This window comes from Scomber scombrus, chromosome 16, assembly GCF_963691925.1.
Source record: "Scomber scombrus chromosome 16, fScoSco1.1, whole genome shotgun sequence".
Taxonomy (NCBI): Eukaryota; Metazoa; Chordata; class Actinopteri; order Scombriformes; family Scombridae; genus Scomber; species Scomber scombrus.
Genome location: NC_084985.1, coordinates 17,617,285 through 17,641,923, shown reverse-complemented (window position 1 = coordinate 17,641,923; position 24,639 = coordinate 17,617,285). Strand labels below are relative to the sequence as shown.

The 24,639-nt window shown below is 39.1% G+C and overlaps 2 protein-coding genes across 3 annotated transcripts in view; both read left to right on the top strand.

Moving 5' to 3' along the window:
• Positions 1 to 12,738, top strand: part of cdk6 (cyclin dependent kinase 6) — a 33,390-nt gene extending 20,652 nt beyond the window's left edge. Inside the window, exons 5-8 of the mRNA XM_062435561.1 lie at positions 4,681 to 4,790; positions 12,059 to 12,109; positions 12,229 to 12,364; positions 12,463 to 12,738. Of these exons, the coding sequence (XP_062291545.1) occupies positions 4,681 to 4,790; positions 12,059 to 12,109; positions 12,229 to 12,364; positions 12,463 to 12,615 (450 nt within the window). The 3' untranslated portion in view covers positions 12,616 to 12,738. The remainder of the gene's footprint in view (positions 1 to 4,680; positions 4,791 to 12,058; positions 12,110 to 12,228; positions 12,365 to 12,462) is intronic.
• A 4,195-nt stretch (positions 12,739 to 16,933) lies between these two features.
• Positions 16,934 to 24,114, top strand: fam133b (family with sequence similarity 133 member B). 2 transcript variants are annotated; one of them, XM_062436480.1, is made up of 11 exons: positions 16,934 to 17,090; positions 18,093 to 18,190; positions 18,685 to 18,763; positions 20,004 to 20,129; positions 20,221 to 20,253; positions 20,453 to 20,527; positions 22,202 to 22,300; positions 22,450 to 22,488; positions 22,652 to 22,741; positions 23,218 to 23,268; positions 23,382 to 24,114. In XM_062436480.1, exons 1-11 carry the CDS (start codon positions 17,067 to 17,069, stop codon positions 23,475 to 23,477), a joined length of 810 nt encoding a protein of 269 aa, XP_062292464.1. In that variant the 5' UTR covers positions 16,934 to 17,066; the 3' UTR covers positions 23,478 to 24,114. The 2 variants fall into 2 exon arrangements, with proteins under 2 accessions (XP_062292464.1, XP_062292463.1); XM_062436479.1 differs by having other exon boundaries at positions 22,447 to 22,488.
• The last annotated feature ends 525 nt before the right edge of the window (positions 24,115 to 24,639 follow it).

Sequence of the window (24,639 nt, the reverse complement as noted above, 5' to 3'; positions counted from 1 at the left end):
CTGGTGCCTAATATAAATGAGAAGTACAACTGCTACACTACGTAAACTTTATACATATATGTTATACTACTATATATATATACTGCATCTGAGGACTGACTTACTTGAAGAAGAAAAACATCTAGAAGGGTTACATCAGAACATCTGCTTATATAAAATAATAGTGACAGTGGAAACTTTGTACATTATTACTCAGTGAATTTGCTGTTCACTTTAAGCAGGAGCTGCTTTCTTAAAGTTCAGTCTTGCTGGCTTTGCAGTGAACACCAGTCCAGCACAGCGGAACAGTTGCTCACAGGCAGCAGAAGCTGGCAGGCTGGTGTTGAGATTTTAGGGACAGTTTTTTGATGCAGGGAAATAAGTTTAGTAAGTCCATCTTTGTCTGAGTCACAAGCAAGATACCTGTCCGGCTCCCCTTTACTCTGTGAGCTCCTGGATTTCATTGATGAGAAGAAATCATCTTTGTCTGATGAATGCTGCCCAACTTGTTCCAAGTCATCCTGTGTTATTTGTTTAATGAAGGCACTAAATCTGTAGAACAACAAATAAACACAAAAACATCTACATACTGTAGTGCACAGCTTTGACACATACAGTGACTTATGTTGCAACATAATTCTTCATGGAAAATTAAATATATATCTCATAGTACTGATGTTAAGGTGTGAGGTGCAAGGTGTATAGCATTGATGTCCATTCTTGCAGGTCTACTCTTAATATGCACACACTTGCCTCTACCCGCTTTCTCAGTCCAAGTGGTCTTGAACTTTAGCTCAGGGTCTTCCATCATCCCACCAAAGCGCTTTTGGACACCATCTTGGATGGCTCTGATGAGCGGCAGACACATCTTGGAGGAAACTTTCAGTCTTGTAGCTAGAAGATTGACAGAAGTAGCCATCCCATGTGTGTGTTTGTCTCAGGCTGTCGGATGTTTAAAGCCTACACTTCAGGTTTTATGATAATACATTACTCCTTTAAGAAAGCGATTCAGTGAGACTCAACCTGCACAGAACAAGGCAAACGTTAATGTATGTTTGTAGGATTCCTTTAATATGAAATTTTAAACTGAGTAAAAAGACAGGAAAAACACATGCTTTATTCATGACATTGTTGCAGGCTGGGGAAGAAATACCTGCCACCAACCAAAAGCATTCAGTACCATATTTAGCATTTGGCCACCCAAAAAACCTGAAAGGCCCTCTCTAGAGCCAGTGTTTGGTTTGTCCGTTTTGGGCTACTGTAGAAACATGGAGGAGCAACATGGCGGCCTCAGTATGACAGGACCCGCTCCCCATGTTGATTTAAAAAACCTATTCTTATTTTCAGGCGATTATACACTAATTAAAACATACCAATAGATATTATATTCCATTCCTGCCAAGTCAGATGCCACTAAATTCTACATACTGCACCTTTAAGTAAAAGTAAGATTACATTTTGTTTTCTAAATATTTAAGTAAAAGAACACAGAAAATCCACTTTGTTACAGTAAGGAGAGTAATTGTAATTTATTACTTACATCCCTGTTCACATTTAGTAAATGCGGTGTGTTAATTAATAAAGGCAAATTGTTGACAATTTCTGTATAACTTTTTTTAAATATTTAAGACATTTGTCTGCCTTTTTTTCTTAAAACAACTGTATATATTTGAACTGTTTGTAAGACAGTTGAGTCTTCAGTAGGAACAAAGGAGCTTGCATCTGAGTGCTACAGACAGAGTAGGGAAGTCGGAAAGTATTTAGAGACGGACTAACACACTGTTGGTTTTGGTTTCATTCAATTAGCTGATAGCAAGAACAATACAGAATAATGTCAGCCTTATCATTCAGTGAAGGAGCAGAATGAAAGACCACCTTTCCATAGTTACACTGTTACAACAACAGTATACTGCAATTCAAGTAGTCAGCGGCACTTGTTGCATCTATCTTCCGGTGTGTCTATCAGTGCATGTGTCTGCATGGGTGATACATATGCCTGTATCTGCACTTGTGGCCAGGTTTTCGAATAACCCTGTATTGCACTGAGGCGGATATACCCTGAGCTCTAGGTCTGTGGTTCTTCCTAGAAGGCTCTATGTGTGTATGTGCACGTACGAGCCCCAACTTTTGACTCTGCAGAGCTACAAACTTTATGCACTTGATTAAAGTCATATACATTTGAGCCTGCAGCTGCAAGACAAACAAGAAGATGTTGATTAGGTCACTTGTGCATCCATCCAGATTTTAGAACAATATCTGTGTGTATTTCAGAAAACAAGATATTAAGATGAACAATTGCAAAGAACTTATATATATATTTTAAAATCTCAAAAAATTAGGGCAATGTAGTCTTGAATTTTTTAATGTAAAAAAAAAACGTCAATAATGTTCTGTTTTCTGACATTATCAGCAACCGTGCAACTTCCATTCATGCTTTTGTTTGAGGTTTCACTGTTCTCAAAATCTTCAATGACCCTCGCAGTCAGTCTGTTCATTTTCAGTGTATGTCTAATTTTATGTCACGTGGCTCAGCCACCACTTCTCAGCCAGCTAGCCTCAACTTCCTCCCTATTTCCACTGAAGCAGGAAGCAGGAGATGAGAAAGTATCACACATCTGCAAAATGCAGCCCCCAGCTCTATTAATAGTGTCATTCAGTTTAGAAGAAAAAAAATGTGACCTAACTTATTATTCCTCTTATCGGTCTCTGTTGACTGCCTCACTTAAGAATTCCAGCTCAGGGTAATGTTAAGTCAGTTAGAAAGTTTGCCTCATCAGTCCAGGACTCCCCCTCATGCTGCAGTTACCAAAAAAAAAAAACCCTTTTGGATTGTGGTTAAAAAATATTTGCCCTGTAACTAAATGACTGGCTCTTGGCAGCATTTTAGCTATTGCCTTTACAGGATATGGTTCTATAATTAGATAGAGATATTGAGCATGGAACGCCTTATCAAATATTACTATTATTTCTTTTACATTGTATAAACGTTTAATATTACTTAATAATATAACTTGTTTACTGTTAAATTTGTTTATTTGTTTATTAGGACAGAAATGACTGCAAACTACTTTCTGAATTGACAGTTTACAATAAGAAAAGGACCGATCAAACACTGGGACACAACAGTGCTTCAAGTTAAATGCTAATATCAGCATGCTAATATTCAATAGGTGCACTATTTTAGTTCAGCCTGTTATCATAACATTTGCCAATTAGCATTAAACGGCTGCCGTACAGCTAACTTTGATTGAAATATATTTGGTTATAAACCAAAGTATTGGATTCATTAAAATGTCGGCGTGATTCATCCTCTGGGCCCCCTGAGTGGAACTCTTATAGCAATCAATAGAAAAGATTTTACGATACTTCAGTCTTGATTAAGGCAGCGGACCGACCAAACAGGCTCACAGACATTGTCGTCCCAAAACCACAACCACGTGTTACCTGATAGGATTTAAATGATGGAAGACGCTTAATGAAGTACTGGGAGGAAAAGATTGCATTGCATCTAGCACTGAAACCATCCAACTTCTCCTAGCAGAATAAATCCTGTCTGAAAATCTATAAATCATAAAGTTGAGCGACTACTGTTTTGAGAGTACACTCAGCAACCACATGATCTACTCTTTACTCTACTCTCTACATCTTCTAGATGTTTTTCTGTATTTGACTATCAGCATCCTTTCGAAATCATGGCTCTCATAATACCCCTACTTGCACGTGGACGACATCTAAAACCCCACAATATCATGTCCTTTTATTCCCACAGGAAGTCCAAGCCAGCTAATAAAGATATCTAGGTGACACTGCACTCTTTTTGCTTACAAACATTCACCTCAGACTCTTAAGATCCCGATAAGCACTCTGCAGTGCCTGAGGGGGGAACTGCAGCCAAAAGCTGTTGGAAAAATCTGGAGTTTAGGAAAGCACCTGGAACCATTCCACTCTCTTGCTAGGGGTCACTGAGTTTTGTCTGGAGGCCTTCCCTACTGTAGCTGTTAACAATGCTGCTGCTTTCCTGCAGGCTATGGCTACACACACATACTCAGAGCTCCCAATAGAGTAGCAGGGACAAATTTGGAAACCATTCTTAGTGTAAAGTGGCACAAAATGGCTGCTGTTATGTGTCAGGTGGGTGCAGGGTTACTTGATGCAAGAGGGGAAGTGTTTTTTTTGTTTTTTTTTCTATATTTTTCGCGGGAGGATGACAGTTGTCTGTGTGTGGTTAATATCAGTTAAAGTCAACCCGTTATCACTTCACACATACAAGACATCTGCCTTTTTCAATCCTGTGAAACTTTTTTTTCATTGTTAAGGGTACCACTGCATGAACACACGCACGCACACGCACACACACACACACACACACACACACACACACACACACACAGACGTATATATACAGTATTGTGTGTCCCTGGTGGATTATCGTGGAAAGATTGTGTGATGTGGGTACACCAAAACGGGAGCAGGGAGACGTGTCCTGCCAGATATGATTTCATGTCTTATGTAAGCCTAAGATGGGGGCAGAGAAGTATTAACCCTGTATGTGTGTGTGTGTGTGTATGAGCACCCCTTAGATGGTGACTTGCAGCAGGTGAAACTACACTTTATTCATTGGAGAAAATGTGTGTTTATGTGTCTTTGTATGTACATTTTTACCATGTAGTCTTAATGGACTTTTTGCTGTGTGTGCTGTAGGTGGTGACGCTGTGGTACCGAGCCCCAGAAGTGCTGCTCCAGTCCAGTTATGCCACACCGGTGGACCTGTGGAGTGTTGGCTGCATCTTTGCTGAGATGTTTAGGAGAAGGTGAGAGCTGGAGAGAACACAGATCCTGCTGAATGTATTCCTCATACTGTGTAAATAAGTAGTAGGATGACTATCAGTGTTATTTAGTGCTGATTACTTGGAAAGCAGGAGAGGAGGAAGGAGAAAAAACAGGACAAAAGATGGAAAAAACTGTCACAAATAAAACTGAGGGAGTTCAAAATCTGGCCCAGGTATCTCACATCAGCAACTCTTGCCACACTTCTTCACTCTCATTCTAAAACACTACTATTCATGATATTTAGTTTGATATCATTCAGTGTGATGACAGATATCTGCATATGAATGCAGAATCTGGAGACAATGGGACAAGATTTTGGTACCGTAAGTGCTCTGGTTTCCGTTTGTAGTCCATTTGTAGTCCGAGCAGTATTGACTAGTCACATTTGAGCAGGCTTTGGTTGCATGCAGGAAAACAGTCCATATAGAGAGTAAAAGAGATGAATGCACTGACCAAAATGTAATCTCAAACTGTAATTTTAAAATTTGTATCTGCATTCATATGCATAAATCTGTTCATGATGAGATGAGCTGAAATGTTGCCTGGACCATCTCAAGCTGCTAATTGGACTGTAAACAAAGACCGACACACAGACGAGGAAGTTTGGATTGATGTTAGCCCTTTTCTGTTTGGGGCTTGTTATTTTGACCTAACTAATAAATGTAATTTAATTTGTAATTGGAAGCTTAAGCAGTTATGCTTTGTAATCACACCTGAAAAGTTCTTATAGTATGGTGTCAGTTGGTTTCCCAGACCTGTTTGAGTTGTAGAAAGACTGAATACTGTTAATTTGGCTCCACTCCTCTGAGTTGCTGCCCATATCTAAGATATATAGCAACTCAGAGGAGTGGAGCCAAATTAACAGTATTCAGTCTTCCTCCTCTGAGCTGTTTTCACATCAGAAACGCACAAATAATGCAATTTACACCTCAACAAGTAAGAAAAAGTTAGGGTGGTGGACCATGTTACACTAATATTGTCTCACACTCACTGACCTGTGTCAGTACATTATCTTTGCTACAAGTTGCCAAAATGAATTTTTGCTTATGTGTCAATTATGTTGTCAACTCAGTTTGAACTGTAGCATGAACGTGCAGTATGTTGCATTGTGTGTACCATAACCATTCATTCAAAAGTGAACTAAAGTAGAAAATGAAATACAAGAATTAAAGAAGTGAAACTGTAGTAAACATCATAGTAATAGTATCAAACTAAGGTCAGAAATTTGAGTTAGTTTAACCTTCTGATTTACCAATTTACTCTCCATTATGTCACTGGAGTCACAGGTCAGGCTCCTGTACAGATGGATTTACCACATCTACTGTTATAAACAGATTATGATCATTGACCTACAGGGATGTGAACATACTGGATGCATAAATTCACATGCTCATATTCTTGTGACCAGTTCTCAACATGGAGATAGTATCACTACAAGTCATCACACACTTCTTTCCCATGAAGTTGAGTTTTACTGGTTCGCATGGATGCTGATAGAGTATTTCAATGTGAAAAGATGTACAAGATCAATGGCTGATAAAGTCTTGTTTACCCAGTTTTCTTCTTAATGTTGAGCTGCAGCCTTTGGGTCCAAGATTGTTAGTGATGCATCTCACTTTTGGATCTCATGGCAATACTCCAAGAATTACTCAAAGTTTCACAAAAAAATCCACAGCCGGTGCTACAGAATCAGTTATTTGGGTGTTTCTTAAACTTGCCATCTTTTTCCTCAAATGACACCTGTCAGATGCGTTGTGAGCAGTGAGCAATCACATTTCAGTTGGCTTATCAAACCATTACAGTAATGAGAGGTCGCTTGCTGTGGTTGCAGCATGCGAGTCAAGATTCTACTTCTTGGTATAGGTATTTGTCAGTTTGTGGTCTAACGAACTTCACACACTGGAGAGCAAAGTTAATGACAGACCGTTTTCTCTTAAGGTGTTCAACTGCATGCTTATGGAAGTGGAGAAAAAAACCGTTTCCAGACCATACGGATAAAGTTGTACATCCTAAAATCAATCAACTGTTAATATTTATGTGTCAATGGGTGTACAATTGCCTCTTATAATCGACAGAGAACTGGGGACTAGTGGCGTGCTCTGGGGTAGATAAGAACAGTCTTTCTGAAGTGAGGCTGACTGCCAGGAGGAGCAGCCCTGCCTGTAATTTATGCTTCCTTCCCCAACCGTCCTCGCTCCCCACCATACACTCATACACACCACACACAACGGTCCACAGTCTGCACATGCAACTCAATGAGAAAGTATAGTAGTGGCAAAGGGTGACACAGGGAGGACGTTGTGTAGAAGTGTGGTATGAAGATGGGCGACAAATTGAATGGAGAAACATGATGAATACAGTTGTTACAGGACAGAAGTGATCTATTAATGGTTTGAGTATGATATAATAGTGACTTGTTAGAGATTGTTTTCCACTACCTTCATACGTTCATATTTAGCCAAAATAACAACTTTCAAACAAAAAAGCAAGGCAATTTGTAAACAGCACAGTTTAATACAATAATAATGATTATTATTACATGTTCTGCTGTACATTATCCACCATTATTGCATCTTTCTGTTAGTGCAGCTTGTGCACATGTGCTCCATACAGTCATGTGTTCATGCTTTATCTGCTGGCCTGCTATAAAAAATGATGACACGTGACAGTTTTTTAATCATTCAAGACCAGATCTATAATTTGAATATTTTCACATACATTAGGACAGAAGACTGAAGGACAGAGAGCATTTTTTCATATTCTTGGTTTCCTAGTTTTAAAAAGAGGACCATGGATAACGCATTACTGACGTACAGTATAGTATGTGACGCAGGTATGTAAAAAAACAATCACTTGAGCTGTCATTTCGCTGTATGTTTCACGTTTTGTAATCTCCATTATAGATTACTCAGAATTTGATGAATTGATATATGTTATCTCTAGTTGAAATGAAAAGTTGAATAATCATTCTAACAAAAATACTGACAACCATTTAATCCTTTAATCATTTAAGACAACTTTCAAGCTAAATTGCTATAATTCTCAAATTCCAGCTTCTCTTTTTGGAGATTTTTCCTTCGGTGATGGTAAGCTGAATATCTATATCAATACAAGCAATTTGGTGCCATTTCCTGGGATTTTAGGAAATTCTGATGAGCATTTTTCACCATTTTATCAAATAATAAATTGATGACTTAACAATTAGAAGATTAATTGAAAATTATGTTGGATGTAAAGGCGGGATCTGAAATCTACCATGATACGCAGTTTCCGTACTTGGCTCTAAATTGTGGCTTTGATATGTGTGAAGCTAGGTACAAAAAGATGTATACGATTGTCATTATGAACTGGAAAATCCCATTTACTTCAAATTAGCAGTTGTGAAAAAAGCACTATTTCATCTTTGTTTATGTATCCACAGTTGGGTTGCACATAACACCTCAGTCAAGCCCTTGCTTCATTGAGTTGAATGTCTGTTGTAATGTACTTTCTGCCATACATCTGGCAAGGTTAAGGTGGAAAACTTTAATGTTATTCAGAATGCATACATTTGTAAAGACATCACAGAAGTGTGTAACTGTTTTAATGCTGCATAAAAGAATTGAACATGTAAGTAAACATCTTACAAACATCTGTAAACATCTGCCAAATGACGAGAATCGGTACAGAGCAACAGTAACATTTATGTATTGTGCACATTAGAGGTTGGTCTTTGTTCTGTAGTGTTCCTTTGAGCCCACACAATCTGAAGTTAACAATCCTATTGTCCCCGAAAGCATCGGGGTGTGTGTGTGTGTGTGTGTGTGTGTGTGTGTGTGTGTGTGTGTGTGTGTGTGTGTGTGTGTGTGTGTGTGTGTGTGTGTGTGTGTGTGTGTGTGTGTGTGTGTGTGTGTGTGTGTGTGTGTGTGTGTGTGTGTGTGTGTGTGTGTGTGTGTGTGTGTGTGTGTGTGTTGTCTAGGTTAGGATACGTCTTCTCTCACCCTGACACAATAAGCTTTAAAAAGCTTTGGTGTGTATATGTGTGTTTTCACAATCTGGCACCTGTCCAACTATGCCTGAGAGTGGAAGGCTAGGCACTTTGATGGCCATGAACAGTACACACACACACACACACTTTCTCTCTCTCTCTCTCTCTCGCTCGCTCTCTCTCTCTCTCTGTGTGTGTGTGTCTCTCTGAAGGTGATTAAGATGGCTTTTTAAAAGGCCACCTGTTAGAGATTAAAGGGCACCTGGGAGAAGCAGTGAAAGAAAGCAAAAGAAAGAATGATTGAGAGGGAGTGCAGAACAAGAGAGGATGAGAACACACTGTTTATTGGTTTGCAAGTCTGTTGAATTGAAGATTATAATCGTTGACAGCTCAGGTACAACGAAGCAGACATCCCCACCAGAGCATTAATTGGTCATCACCATAGTTTGTACCTAAAATAAATGCCCTTTTTTAATGTTTTTTACATATTTAAATCATTTTGGGGACAGCTGTAGCTCAGTAAGTAGATCCCTGACTCTTCCTTCATCTACCTTCCTTGAGGATACTGAACCCCAAATTGCTCCCGATTGTTGCACGCTGCATGGTAACCATCAGTGTGTATATGTGTGTGTGAATGGGTGAGTAAGCAGCAGAAATATTAATATATTCTAGAAATATAATCTATAATAAATAAATAATAAAATATTATCATTTTCTACCTTGGTCATTGTCAAAGTAACAAGACAATTAATTAGCAGTGTAGTGTATTGGCAGGAATTGAATTGCTTTTCTCTGTTATAACTAATAGTTATAACTATTGCATAAGTTTTGGTTTTTTGGAGTTGGAGTGGTTTGTTCTGACATTTTAAGATGTGAGGCCTGCTGAGTGAGGACAACTTTTTCTTATGACTCATGAAACCTGAAAGGTTTTCCCCTCCGAGCACCTTCCTCTCCGCTTTCTACTTTCATAGTCAAACATGAAATTGTAAAAAAAAAAAAAAAAAACTCCTGTAATGACTATGTACTGTAGCAAGTGTAGTTGAGAACTTGTTGTTCAAAGGAATTTGAGCAAATATCATACAAGTCTGCATCTGCATGGCTGGGATAGTGTCAGGGTGAGTCATGGATCAAGTGAATGGGAAAGAGAGAGCGCCTGCTTGTTGAAATTCCTCCAATCGAAAAAGGTTGAACGTGTTTTGTTAATGGTCCGGGAGGGGCCCCACATCCGTGTTGACTTTCTCACAGTTTGGAACTCAATTGATAAATCCCCAACGACGCAACCTTGCATGCACGTGTGAATGTTCTTTACACAAACACACATGCACACTCATAGAGAGAGTACATCCAACATAGACGTACATGTCCACACTGATACAGACTGAAATATAAAGAAGTCATACTCTCTGTTTCTCTGTCTCACTTTCCCACCCAGACAGATTGACACTCTCACGTGCACACACACACACACACACACACACACACACACACACACACACACACACACACACACACACACACACACACACACACACATTCCAGAGGTTGTCTCAGTGGAATGTGGGACAGAGCAGGGTTGGCACTAAAGGAAGCGTGACTCAGCTGCTTGTCCCAACCCAGTCTCAGTCCTTTCACTGCTACCCATGTATTTGTATGCATATGTACAGTATGTGCACTTTAAAGTCTCACAATGGGGAAAAAATACCTAGGTTTTGTGTTTGAACACCCCTTTTGTGTGTACTTGTTTGAGTGTCTGCAAATGCGCATTTGCACTCAACTGTTGACTGTGTGTGCAAGGCAGTGGCCAGCTCTATGTGAATCCAGTCATCCCCTTCCAACAAACCACTCCAGGTTTAAAAATGGACCTCTTGGAATTATCAGCCCTACTTGTTTTGGCACGATGACTTTGCTGTAGGTGAATTTTTTTCTTCTTTTGCAACAGTCAGAACTGGTTTGGTCTGATCTCAAATGGCTTTAAAACCTCAGCGCAGTACTTTTCCTTTAAAGACTTGCATATGGTCCTCTTTCATAGTCAGATGTTTAAAGAAGAGATGCAAGAGTAAAGAAATACTGAGACATCCATTGGTTAAGGGTGTCAGTTGTGAACAACTGAAACAAAGTCTGTATCTCATTTCCACTTCCGAACTGAAGCATGTGACATAGCATTTGCTGTCACTGTAAAAAATGTGCAAAATATCCCTGTGTGACTAATTTCCTAATACCTAAGTCTGTAGGAAAGTGTGGGTGTTCAGCTATGCAAAGCTTCCTGCAAGTGGGAAAAGACAAGGAGTGCATGGTAGCTGGCCAGTCTCTGTTGACTTCATTTAAGTGGGGTGCACTTGAACTGTATTAAGGCCTAGATACAGAATGCATACAAGCACACCTACAGCATGTTACAATATCCTGCATTACATTGACATCTGCTGGTGACTGATCAGCTTAAACAAATAGAACATAACAAAAAAGTAGCTGTTTCCTGTTTACCCTGCTGTATTTCTCAGCATAATTTAAGGTAGTAACTCATTTTGCAAAGTAATCTTGTTTAGCCTAGAAGGCTTGGCATTGTTAGTATTAGAAGAAGGTATTGTCTTTAACAACAACACATCCTTATTTCCTTTGATGAACTTCAGCAGGAAGATCTAGTTCCCATCCTTCTTTCTCTGTTAGAATAATCCAACTTTTCTTTCACACGCCTCTCCCTCCCACTTTCCTACACAAATTCAGACAGACACACACACAAAGGATAAATAGGCTTTTTCTGTCCCGTGCGGCAGCCGGTAGGCTTGTGCTGATGATGACTACTGGAATTTGTGCGGGTGCCAGGCCAGGCATGGCCGCCCACGGGCATCCAAAGACAGCCCAAAGCCACAGGAACCACCAGCAGCCCTGCTGCCGCTCTCCTCCCTGCTTTTCTCTCTTCTCTCTTCCCTTCCTCCCTCCTCTCTTCAGTGGTACTACCAACCCTGCTTCACAATCCTGACTACATGAGATGGAGCCGCGAGTGTGTGGCTACTTCAAACGTTCACATCAGAGTCACACATTCCTCTCCGTCTTGAGCCAAAATCTTATATCTCAGGGTTGTTTGTCCACAGCTTACAGCGCTCATATCCTAAGTAGGTCAATAACGACAGAATTAATACTTTACACTTTAAACCAAAAGGCATTACATACACATCCTATATTCATGTGTGGTTTTTATGGTGCATTATATGACAATTATGGCATTGACTCATGTAAATGTTTAGGCAGCAGAAAGTCACACTCAACTGTATTTCTCTTTTCCAGACCTCTGTTTCGAGGAAACTCAGATGTTGATCAACTGGGAAAAATTTTTGAGTGAGTATTACATCTTATGTACAATGTTTTCCTGAAAATGAATGCGTAAGCTATACTGCACTAGTAGCTGATGACTGTTGATGACTGTGAAGACACTGATGACCATTATCACCCCACAGTGTTGTTGGGGTACCTTCAGCAGAGGACTGGCCCCAGGAGGTGGCCCTACCACAGAGTGCCTTCACCCCGCGGCCCCCTAAGCCGATAGAAGACTTAGTTCCAGATATGGACGAGCAAGGACGGGCCCTCTTATTGGTGGGTAGTATGAGCCTTTGTCCCTATTTTTGTGTTTCTTCAGTCTAAATCACACACTAACCAGTCATTCTCTCGCCCCCCCCCTCTTCTCCATACAGCAATTCCTTGCATTCAACCCCTCCAGGAGGATATCTGCCTTCGCTGCGCTGAGCCACCCCTATTTTCAAAGCGTGGACAGCCTCAGTAGAAGCGTGTACGCGGCCCAGCCTATCCCCAGCAACAAGCCCACTATGGAGGAGAGGACTGCCTGACTGTCCTCCTTCACCCTTAATCATCCTGTACACTGTCTATAAAAAGTACTCATCTATGTTTTTGTTTAATTGTTGTCACAGCATTAAATCAAAGTGCATTAAGCTTTTTAAACTTTGTTTATATTAGATAACATTTAAGTTTCACAGTGAGAACACATCTGTATAAATTGATTGGTTAATTTAGTCACATAAAACCAAGGAACCTTCTTGTAGAGTCTCCCACATTCCTTCGGGCAAATGCAAGCCGAAATGTCATGTGAGATTTTTCAACAGTGGCTTTCTCTTTGGCAATCAAACTTAAAGCTGCAAGCAGGAACACACACAGGCAACAGTTGCTGGAGGCTCAGAATCTCCCATCTCTGTTTGTTGCCATCCTCCAGTATCCACTGGTCATGGCGGCCCCGTCACTTTTCACACAGACATTCAGTTTTTGCATGACCTGACAGACTCAACTGAACTGTACTATCTTTTTTTTTAAATTACGCACAGGTGATTGCAGTGCAGTTGGCTGCATCATTGAAATTGAAGTGAGTCATAGTAAAGGAGGTGAATACCTATGACATCAATCAATTTGTGGTGCATGCCAATCAGTTTGTAGAGGATTGTTTTCACTTGGACATTATACAGAGTTTCTGATCATCCAAAAAGCTTAATCCACTGTGACTCAATGTTGTACATGAAAACAGAACATGAAAAAGGTCAAGGTGGGACTACTTTTTACAGTCAGTGTACAAAGGCCAAGCAAAGTACTCAGAAAGAGAGGGTAAAAGTTGTGCCAGGAAAGAGGACACCGACACACTCGCCCCCACCCCTCCCAACCCCCACCCCTGCAAAATGCACAAAAGCTATTCTCCTTCCATGAACTGATGGATTGTAATTGCTGCTTTTAGGTTGTGAAATGTTGATGATTGACTATGTTAACAATGCAAAGAGACTTCCACTGACTGGTGTACAGACTGTTGAGGCCATGAAGCAGAGAGGCCACTTTATGACCAGTGTTTAGCCCTATGACAGCCTCCTTAACTGGGAGACCGGACCATTCAGGAGCCTGGGTGGCCAACGTGGATCTCACCTGCCTTTTTTTTTTTTTTTTTTTGTTGCTTAATGTGGGTGTGTGCACTGTGGCAGATACACAGTACAAGCACGATCATGTAATGTGCACACTGCCATTGACATAAGCACGCTCATGTACATACCTACCTAATGAAACATTATTAGACATCACTAGCCAGCCACTCACTGCCATGTCTGACTTATCATTCCGGTTTTACACATATTATATTACTGCCACCTTGAGGATGTCCTGAGTAACTGCAGACCAGTAGCGGGATTCTAATGGCTTCTGCAACCCTAAGTACTTAGGGGTGAGCACTCTTCAAGGGACTTATCATACTGGGCTGATAACGGTGCTGAGACGATGATGAAAGAGCCTTATAGAAATGTTCCTGCCACTCACTTGGTGTTTATAACATACTCTGCCATCATTCTTTTATCATTATGAAATACAATTATTTACTATCCGAATGATACAGTAATGCACAGGCTTGCAATAGGTGGAGAAAGTCCCACCAGCACTATTCAACATGAATACATTTGGCACAGGATTGTGTCACCAATATTCTGTATTTAATTTTAATTTTATTGATTTATATGCTTGTTTTTTGATCAAGTTGTTACTTGATTTTTAAGATGCTGGGGCATACAATATTCACCAATTACACCAACTCTTTAGATGATTATAGAAACAGTGTAATTGATGGTATGACAATGTAAGGAATGTATAAAGGATAGGCATTGGTTCTGTACAGTATATAGTGCTAAGTACAAGCTGTAATGATAGAAAAATGTTGATACGTGCATCGTCAGCCCATAGATATGTCGTAAAAAAGGATAGACGTAGAGTAGTGAGGGTCAGTGGAATGTTGTATGGCGAGAGTATTTTGTCTATTGAATATCTCGGGTGGGTTCTGTGGGTGCTTGTCGAATTTCATTTTCTTTGGATTAAGAGTGACTACGAATTTTACAGTGGTTTTTAAATGAAATGCACAGATATTTTGTGTACAGTTTTCGCTTCATGCTACAGTCTTGTCCCGTTGTTCAAGTTTGTTTTTGTTTTTTACCAGCGAAGAAAAAAGCAAGTTATGCAGAGTTGTATTTTTGTATTAAGTAGTTCTTGCAGAACAGTAAACATTCTTAACACTGGTTTACTTTTTTTAACAGGTAGTGCTGCTAGCACACATACACACACAAACACTCTTTGACTTTCTCAGGTTCTTGGTATGGACGTCCGAACCTTTCGGGCACAGTTTGCACATCTCTGGGCTACTAACTGACCACATCACAACTCCTTCAGGTTTTCTTTCAAGCTGTTCCGTGATCATGTCATTGATCATAGTCTACTGTCATTCCTATTTATCAGATATATGTTACTGTAGTCATTACTGTCTGAAGATAACTGCCTGTAACTGTTTTTTGCCATGTAGGCAACTTTTAATTGCTAGATGGCGAATGCAACATAGATCCATGTATAAATGTCAGCTTGACTAAGCACTGTGTGAAAAATCTGTTAAACGACTCATATCTGGTGTCAGTGGTGAATACAATGCAATGAAAGCTCGAAATACTTTAGGTATAGAGGTTTACAATTATAATAATGACTGCCTTAGTCTCATTAAACTTGATACAATCACTGTACGTTTTTTTTTTGTTTTTTTTTAATCAGTTCGTACAATACATTTCATTCTAAGTCCACTGTTGAGCTTTTAGAAGTTTCACTGTTTTGAAACCAACTTAGCTTGGTCCATCATATAACTCAAAATACACACATGTTCCTGTGTCGCATTTGTTTTTTAAGCATATGTAATGGAGACTAGGAACAACACAATCATGGCATTATACTTATGTATGAATGCAGGCATTGGTGTCTTATTACTGTGTTGCACCATTTTAATAAAAAGCAGCTTTTTATGAATGTTGTGTTGGGCTCATTTCAACAGTTAAACTTAGAAATGCGTTTTGCACCCCACTCTTCAATATGCTTCTATTTCACACCAGCAAAAAAAATCAATTAAATGCATTTTTAAATACAAAAGAATTGTCGTTGAATCTGTGTTATCAGTAAATAAACTAATGAAAGAGTATGCACATTCATTGTAATGAACTCTGAAATGAGACAAGCATCTTGTTAGAAGGCTTTATTATGGCACCCATTTTGTGACTGTGATTTTGTGTGGTGTCAAGACTGCATAAAATGGGAGAATATTGACTATTTTTCATGTTTGCAAAATTAATCCATACTCAAGTCTTCAAAGATTATCTAGAGGGCCCAAGTTCAGATGCAGGAGCTTACTGATAGCGAATGTTCAATTATCCTGGCGTGTGAGCCACACTTAGTAAAGATAATGCTCCACACAGTTATGACAAGTGCACCTGAGAGACAGTGCTGCTGGGGGAAAAAAGAGAGCTGGATGAGAAGGTGATACTCCAGAGGATTGCAATAATGCAAGATGATGAAGAGACAGCATCAGAAGAAAAGTGCCAGGCTGATGATGATGTTTGGCTCACACCATCCATGATGTGCAGTAACCATGGTTGAAATGACATCTTCCAAGCACAAGCATCATGTAATAGCATGGTGCAAACTGAAAAAGTGAGAACAGGTGGGAAAATTTCACATGCAGATGGTAAATGAAACAGTGGAATCTACAAGGCCTATGCTTATCAATAACTGACTCTTTCACTGTCTGTAACCAATCATACAAGACAAGACATGGAAAAACAGTAATTTCTTGCAGGTGTATTGTGGGCATAACAAAACTAAATTAGAAGATCAGACATTATTTAAGTTATGTTGGATGCTGCTGAGGCTTGAACAGCAAATGGTAGATTTCACATACAAATCTGACAGTTGAAAGTACAAGTCATACAAATCATACATTACAGATAAAACATTAAGCATTAATGCTCATCTTTTCCCAAGAGATATTATTCTAGTTTAAGTAGAAAGTGAAAATGTTCCCACACAAACGTTTCAGACTTCTGACCTTTCTCAACTCGACATTTCAAAACTGTGTCTTGAGAAATGTTGACAGATAATTATACAGAGTTCATTTCTTTCTGCAGGAGTATTTTCACTTTCTACTTGACGAAAATATAGGAAGCCTTACACCCAGCAGCAGAGCGGGTTTTGGAGAGTGCCTTTTGTTTGCTGTTCTGATAGAAGACCAGTTTGTGACATATCCAAAACAAACCAGTGGCAGATTGGCAATCTAACACTGACCTGATGGGGGCAGAAATTCACCGTAATACGTCTGCCGGAAATCCAAAGAAGAAGAAGAAGGAGAGGAAGCCGAAGAAGAGCAAAAAGCAGCAGAGTAACCCGGTTCAATGTTAGCAAGGTAACACCAATGATTGTTCATTCTGTTGGACATATTCCCCATAGTTAAATCGACATGGGCAAGAGAGACAATCGGGTGGTGAGTAATTTTATATATGTTTAGTTAAATCCGAGAAAACAGCCAGCTAAGTTGCGTTAAACCTACATAGAGGCTGATGAAATCGCTGCAACCAGCGTTAGCATCGCTACGCTAGCTAATGCTAGGCCCTGACAGCCGCGATAGCGCAGCAACTAGCGTCAGTATAAACACACTAGTTGAAGCCAGTAGGCCTTATCAGTCAAGTCATTCGTTAACATCTCCCTTTTAGAGATGCATAAGAATGATTTTCAGTCAATGTAAGATTGTTAAGGATATAATGTATGTTACAGTTAACGTTAAAAGCTTGAGGCCAGCACTAGCAGTAAATGCTAACTCTAGCTTATGATATTGAGCAGTGTTTTGACTTGGAGATGCTGCGCAGTGGTTTTCCGTTGCTGCAGTCCCTAACTGTTAATCTGAATCCAGCCCTGAAACTGTCGCAGAAACCTGTACGATCACTAACGAGCGTTTTTATATACCATCAGCGTTAGCCCATTGCCATTGTAAACATTAGCGGTTTGCTAATGCTAAGGGAACTATGTCGTTGTTGTTTTTCTTCTATATTTAGTTCATTTATATGGCCAGCAGCATTATTTCCTGTCAGACTGAGCTGTATCAAGTTTGGTATTTTCTGCCAGTCTTATCAAGCACACCTAACTAAAACAACAACCCTGTAATTACTGCTTTTTCTCTTAAGTTATTAAGGTTAGTATTAAGTACACGTTGCAACTGTTTGGTTAGCAGCATTTTATGATTATTGTGTAGGTGTGGTAACTAATTGTTAATTGCATCATCAATGTTGTAATTATACTTATACTAACACTTAAAAAGCAGCTAAACGTGGGTTTTTCAATAGTCTTTACAAGTGTGTAAAATGAAATATATTATACCTCACTGGCACAACTTTCACTGGCTCACTATTCACTAAATGAAAAACAGTAAAAACCTAACTTAATAAAAAACAAAACAAGTGTTAATTATCTATTCTGGATGATATTTCAGGCTTACATCAACCCCATTGCTGCTGCACGATCCAGGGGACCGGCGCAGAATGCCGGACCAAGCATACAGGATTATTTAAGCAGACCTCGACCAACATGGTGGGTACAGGACAGACATTCTCAGAGACACAAATATGTGTTTCTTGGTAATACATTTATAACATCTGACTTGACACGTTCTCAAAGCTGCAGTTCTGTTACTTCAATTTCCAGTCTTTGTGAACGTAGCATGTAAAGATGATGCTATTGCAAGAATTTACATTTTGTCTAGTCTGTGGCTCGCAAAAATGTGAGTTTTCACCCAGCTTCTGATTGTCTTGCAGAAAGTGAAATTCTTGTGTCATAGATGAATTGATTTAGAAAGATATGAATAGATGCTTCTTCAGTACTATAATTTTGGCCACAAGGGGGCACAATTACTTGATTATCGCAATATTTTGTAAAGAGAAATGTGTTGTCAATGTCCCCTTTTCTGGCACAGGAGTGTTAGTTAAAGGGCTTAATTGAAGTTGAATTGTAGTTCATATGTATTTGGATATGATGATTTTACATCAGAACCTGTCTAACAAAAGAGTTGTTTGTGTCTTGATCAGGGAAGAGTTAAAAGAGCAGTTGGAGAAGAAGAAGAAAGGGTCTCGAGCCCTGGCTGACTTCGAGGACAAAATGAACGTGGTGTGTTTTTGTGTACACTGATATATTGACCTTTAATGATCACCATTTTACCTGCCCGGGGACTGCAGATGGAAATTAGCTGGTAGCTAAATTTGGTGCAAAACATTTTTTTTCTTTTTTGAGATTATTGTATTTGTACATGGTCTCTGATAAATACATTTTAAGTTACCAAAAAAAAAAAATCAGTGCCTGCTGTAAGTGTCAAATGGGATTTGGCAAGGTAAATTCTTTACAGGCTCTAATAGAAATGTGGCCAAAATAATCCGTAACCTTGCATTTTATTACAATTATGCACCAGTCACCCTGAACAGTGGTGAAATTAAAATACCTTTTTATTATATGTTGGGGTGATGGCAACAGTCATCAACCACTAAGCCTTTTCCATCATAATATTGTGATTTGAAGTGCCTACTCCCCTGCCTCCGTCATCTTTCCATCACAAAAAAGCCAGACTGGACACTAACCCTATATTTACAGAAGTAAAATAAAGATTTTAGAGAAAAGAACACCATGTCTAACATGAAACATGGAGGAGGCTCAGAGATGTTTTGGGGCTGCTTTGCTGCCTTAGAAACTGGGTTCCTTGAATCTGTGCAGGACACAATGAAATCATAAGTCTATCAAAGCATTTTGGAGCTAAACATACAGCCTGTTGTCAGAAAGCTGTGTCTTAGTCGCAGGCCAAGGGTCTTCCAGCAGGATAATGACCCCAAACAAACATCAAAAAGAACCCATGAGTGGATGAGAAGAAAAAACATTCAAGCGGCCTGCAATGAGTCCGGATCTGAATGCCATTGAAAGTCTGTGGAAAGAACTGAAACTTGCAGCTAGGAGACGGCACCCATCAAACCGGAGGGAACCGGAGCAGTTGTCTCCAGAAGAGACAAGAGTGGGCCAAACTACCAGTAGAGAAGTGTAGGAACCTTATTCAGAGTTACAAAAAGCTCTTGACTGCAGTTATTTCCCCGAAATGCTGAGCTACGAAATATCAAGGGCACCAATATTTTGTTTTATTATTGTAAATTAAAGGCAAAGTTGTATTCAATGTAAAATAAAGAATGAAGGATACCATATACTTCTGTCACTTTTAGAGTTTAAAAAAAGTGGGAGGGTACCAGTATTTTTACCACATCTATATAATACTTGTGTTTAGATGAAGGTGTAGCTGCATGTGGCGAACAATAAGCAATACAGTAGATCAAATACTCAAATTGTATATCTATTTTTCTGTTGTTTTCAGAAATGGAGGAAAGAACTGGCCAAAAACCGAGAAAGGTTGTTAGGTGGAAGTGACAAGGACAAAGAGAAAGACAAAAAGGCAACTGACAAAGAGAAAGAAAAAGAGGAGAAGAAAGAGAAAAAAGAAGTACGGTATTCCTCACTTATCAGACTTCTGAAGTACGTGTCTATTTTAAAATTCATCATTTCTAACTTTGACCATTTCATTTATCTTTTAGAAAAAGAAGAAAGAGAAGAAGAAATCAAACAGGGTGAGGAGAGACCTCCAGTATTCTGAGGGTCATCTGTGCCACAGTGCTTCCTTACATATGCACACACACACACACACACACACTGCGTGTTCCCTGGGCGAGTCTCTTATTGAGTCCTTTTTAATGTAGTGTTCCACTTTTCTAACAAGTAAATAACCTCAAGTCTAATGAACCCTGCTTTCATTGTGTTTCGGTCAAGCATTCTTCATCTTCCTCCCCCTCCTCATCGAGTTCTGATTCCTCCAGCAGCTCCTCCTCAGAATCTGAAGACGAGGTAAGTCTTTGCAGAATCAAATAGTAAAATTAATTTCCAAGTTTCTAAACAATACAAACATTTTGTGACTCCACACCCCTCACCCCAACCCTGAAAGACTAAATGTAATTTAAGGGATATCTTGATCGATCAGTCAGATTGTATATTCTCAGTTAGACCATTATTGTTTTCTGATGTAATATAGCTCCACAGTCTCTGCCTAACTTGCATTAAGACTGAATATAAATTAATGTAAACAGTTTGACATCTGATAGGGTCTACGTTAAGAAAACATTAACTGCATCATAGCTTTCCTTTTTTTGGATTTGCTAAGAGTCTTAAAGTATTTTGTATAGTTAGTAGGTTAATTGTAGTGTTTAATAAAGATCTGTGAGTTTTGACAGTTGGAATCTGAAGAAAAATGGTTGACAATTGCCGTAAAAACCGGTGTATAAGTTGTGATGGTTAAGGAAGTCATTTCCTCTTGTAAAAATGACCATGCTCAAGACATTATGGCTGAAAAAGTTTGAAAAAAAATAACTAATTATTCTGTCAAATACTGCAAATGCAATTACAGGGAATGATAGTTTTTATTTACAATAGGAAATGACTTCCTTAACCATCACAACTTATTGACCCTGGCTGTGAACTGACCATACTGTTGCCTAACGTTATATATTTCCTGGCATTTGCCCACAACCATTTTCAAGTATTCAGATACTGAAGTGTAACGTTATCTAAAGTGGCACAGCAATATGATAGATAAATTCAAACTCTCGACATTACAGAAAAATATCTTCATTGTCTCTTAGCTCAAAGAATACATTTTGGATTTGAGACACAACTATTATAGGTCAAACATGCATTGTGGTTTAACCCTCCTGTTGGGGTTTTGGTTTATAAAGCATAAAATATAAATTATCACCCAATTCTGTGTAAGACCTTTTTAGCCAACTTCATTCTGACTCATTACCACAGGTTTCACACATATTTTTGGAAATTATGGTCAATAGACCTCATTTAAATTAAACAATATCTCTTTTTTGAGTTAATGCCTGTTGTCATCCTAGGTCAAAAATGACCTGAGGACAACAGGAGGGTTGAGTATTTCAAATTCATCATGAGCCAACCCATAGTATGAATTCGTCCTGTTTCCTTCACAGCAGGAAAGCCTTCCTTTTTAAATATATTGTTATATTTCACAATATTATGAGAGCGTTTCAGTAGTGTGTTAGAGAGTTTCAGTGGTGTGTGTTAGAGAGTTTCAGTAGTGTATATGAGCTGAAGCACACAGCGCGTGCTTGACACTGCTCTTTATAGGACGTTATAGTTCATAAGTTTGGACGCTCACATCCTTATGTTTAAAGTTATAGTTATCGTTCTTAGTGTGGACGGCCTTTTACATACCTATAATCATATGCAGATCCAACCACTCTGTATTTTACTAGTGAATAGGAGACACCGGTGTATAAGACGCACCTCACTTTTAAATGAAAAAATATGCGTTAACAGTGCGCCTTATACACCGGTTTTTACGGTAACTGGTCAAAAAACTGGACTCTATATCGCTTGAACTAATGTGTTATGAAACGGTTTTGATCTGTATTCCTGAAAATCATCTTGATAACTCCTTAAATTGTTGTACATGTCACACAGCATAACACTCTTTGATTGCATTTCTATTTGTGTGTGCAGGATGAAAAGAAGAGTGTTAAGAAAAAGCGGAAGAGAAAGAAGTCATCGGCCAAGAGAGCATCAGACAGTTCAGACGCAGAATCCGATGGAGAAATTAAGGTTTTTCTGTCTGTTTTTGACAGCGTAGTGGGCTTCTCTTTTTCAGTATACTTAATTACAAATGTACTCTGGCAGTAAAAATGTGTTGTAAAACAATATTGCCATGAAATTACTTCTGTTTATTATCTTCTTGTTTATCTTCCAAGAAGAAGAAGAAAAGATTCAAGGAAGAAGGAGATAAAGATAAGGTAATTTACTCTTATGTAAATCATGTTATCAGTTAGGCTGGCCCTGCCAATGTGCCCACATATAAGAGATGCAGTTGCTGCATGATGGTGCTGTGTTTGTGTTGAGTCAAACAGTTTTGAGTCGAGGTGTTCATAATTGTGCTGTACATCTTGTTTCTCTCAGGAGGAAAAGAGCCGTCGAAGAAAAAGGAAGGCCGAGCGGAGTTATAAAGACTCATCTTCAGAGTCATCTGCTGAGTCTGAGGGGGAAGAGGTAGAAAACATTATGTTGTTTCAGATGGGGAATGAAGTGTTAGTGAGATAAGAAAACTCGAAAAGCTTCTAAGTTAACCCATAACATTTGACTTATTACAAGTTATTCAATTTGATATGACTAAATTAGTCAATAGAACACCCCTCCTTTATATGAATAGACTGTTAATAATTAACTTATCACCTGGTTTCTCCATCTTTGTTCCTCTTTTTCTTCTTTGTTCCTGTTTTACTTCTTCATTCCTCTTTTATTTAAATCTTAGAGGGCAAAAATTAATTATCACAGCAGTTCTTGCTTGCTGCCGAGAACAAAATATGCTAACTCTGTTGTGAACAGCTGTTGTCACAGTTGAAGATACTTGAAGAAACTCCATTATTGTGAAAGTGTTGTTACATGGAATGGGTTTTTAGGCAGGAGTGTGGCTCGAGACTTCCTTTTTTCTGTAGTTTCATTTATTTTCATTTTCCCGGTCACAGGCTGAAGCCAAGAAGAAGAAGAGAAGTAGCGAAGAAAAGGAGAAAATCACAGTGAGCGTTTTACTTAAATGACTGAAGTGAAAAAAGTTACTGTTTTTAAGTGGGGAAAAAAGCACATTTTGGAAATGCTTGCTGTGCTTAAGATGAATGTTTTATGCACACAGGACAAATCCAAGAAGAAGAGGAAAAAGAAGCACAAGAAACACGGCAGAAAAAAGAAAAAGAAGGCAGCATCTCAGTCCGACTCAGAGCTCGACTAATAACCGTGGCTTTGCGGTTCTCTCATGACAGTTCACAACTAGTGTTATTTTTGCCTTTGACTACCAAAAACTTCTCCCATCCAGCTTTGGTCATCACACGTGAACAAGGAGACCTACAGACTTGTAACGCTGGGGTTCTGTGATTGAAGTGAAAATGAGGGAGGCACACATCCCGCTTAAGTGGCAACTACCGGTACATATCGTTTGGGTTTTTTTTATCACCATGCTTTTGTAGATAATTTTTTTCTTTTGAATTACACTCAAGGACAGGACTGAAGTGAATTCCACACCTTTCCCCCCCCCCCCCTCCTCATCTCAGAGATTTCAGTGTGACTGGCACTCACTGCCTCCTTCAGTATGCTGGCCCTCTAGGAGTTCCTGTTTCTGCTTCATACCTGACATCTTGCATTTCTAGTTGCTGGATGAGGCTGTTACGCTAGTGCCTGTGTGATGCATGTAGACCTGATAACCTGATGTCCCGCCAGCCTCATATTGAAGTTGGATTTGTGATAAGAAATGTGAGGTACACAGTCAACATTTATACAAGGGATAATTGTTCCGTTCGACGAATTGTTACACAGCAGTGTAAATGTATAATCAATGGGAATTCATTAATAAAGTATTGTTTTAGCCTTTATTGTGGTTATTTGGGTACACACTTTTACTGTTTTGGGTTGTATGTGTCTATATAGAAATCAATCAAAGCAGATATGAGATATGATTCAACTACCACTGGATTCACATTTACTGTTTGTTGCCCTGCCCACTTTTTATATCAAGCCAGCATTCTGCACAGTCTTGCTTCCCCAAAACTTGGGTTCAACTGTTGTAATAAACACAATATCTATTAAACAAGAGTTATGTGCCACTTCAGCTAAAGCAATTAGTTTCAATAGTTTTAGAGTACAATCTTATCATTAATCTGGCGTGTATCACACAAAGGGTGCTACTGAACCAAACATTAATAATGTGAAATTATTTGATAGCCTCTTCAGTAGGTGAAGGTTACAGACACAGTTCCCTTGTGCAGTTAAGCTCAACTAGTTCATAACAAACCAACCTACCAGAATATCACGTGTTAACCTTGTAGCTGTTATGACTCAAATGTTTTTGACTTTCAAAGTGAACTTATCTTGATGATGCTGTGATGTCTAGGGTGAAA

Coding starts and splice junctions, on each gene's coding strand:
- fam133b (XM_062436479.1), top strand. CDS start 17,067: ATGGGCAAGAGAGACAATCGGGTG. Junction 18,764..20,003: donor TCGAGGACAAAATGAACGTG/GTGTGTTTTTGT, acceptor TGTTGTTTTCAG/AAATGGAGGAAAGAACTGGC. Junction 22,489..22,651: donor AAGAAGGAGATAAAGATAAG/GTAATTTACTCT, acceptor TGTTTCTCTCAG/GAGGAAAAGAGCCGTCGAAG.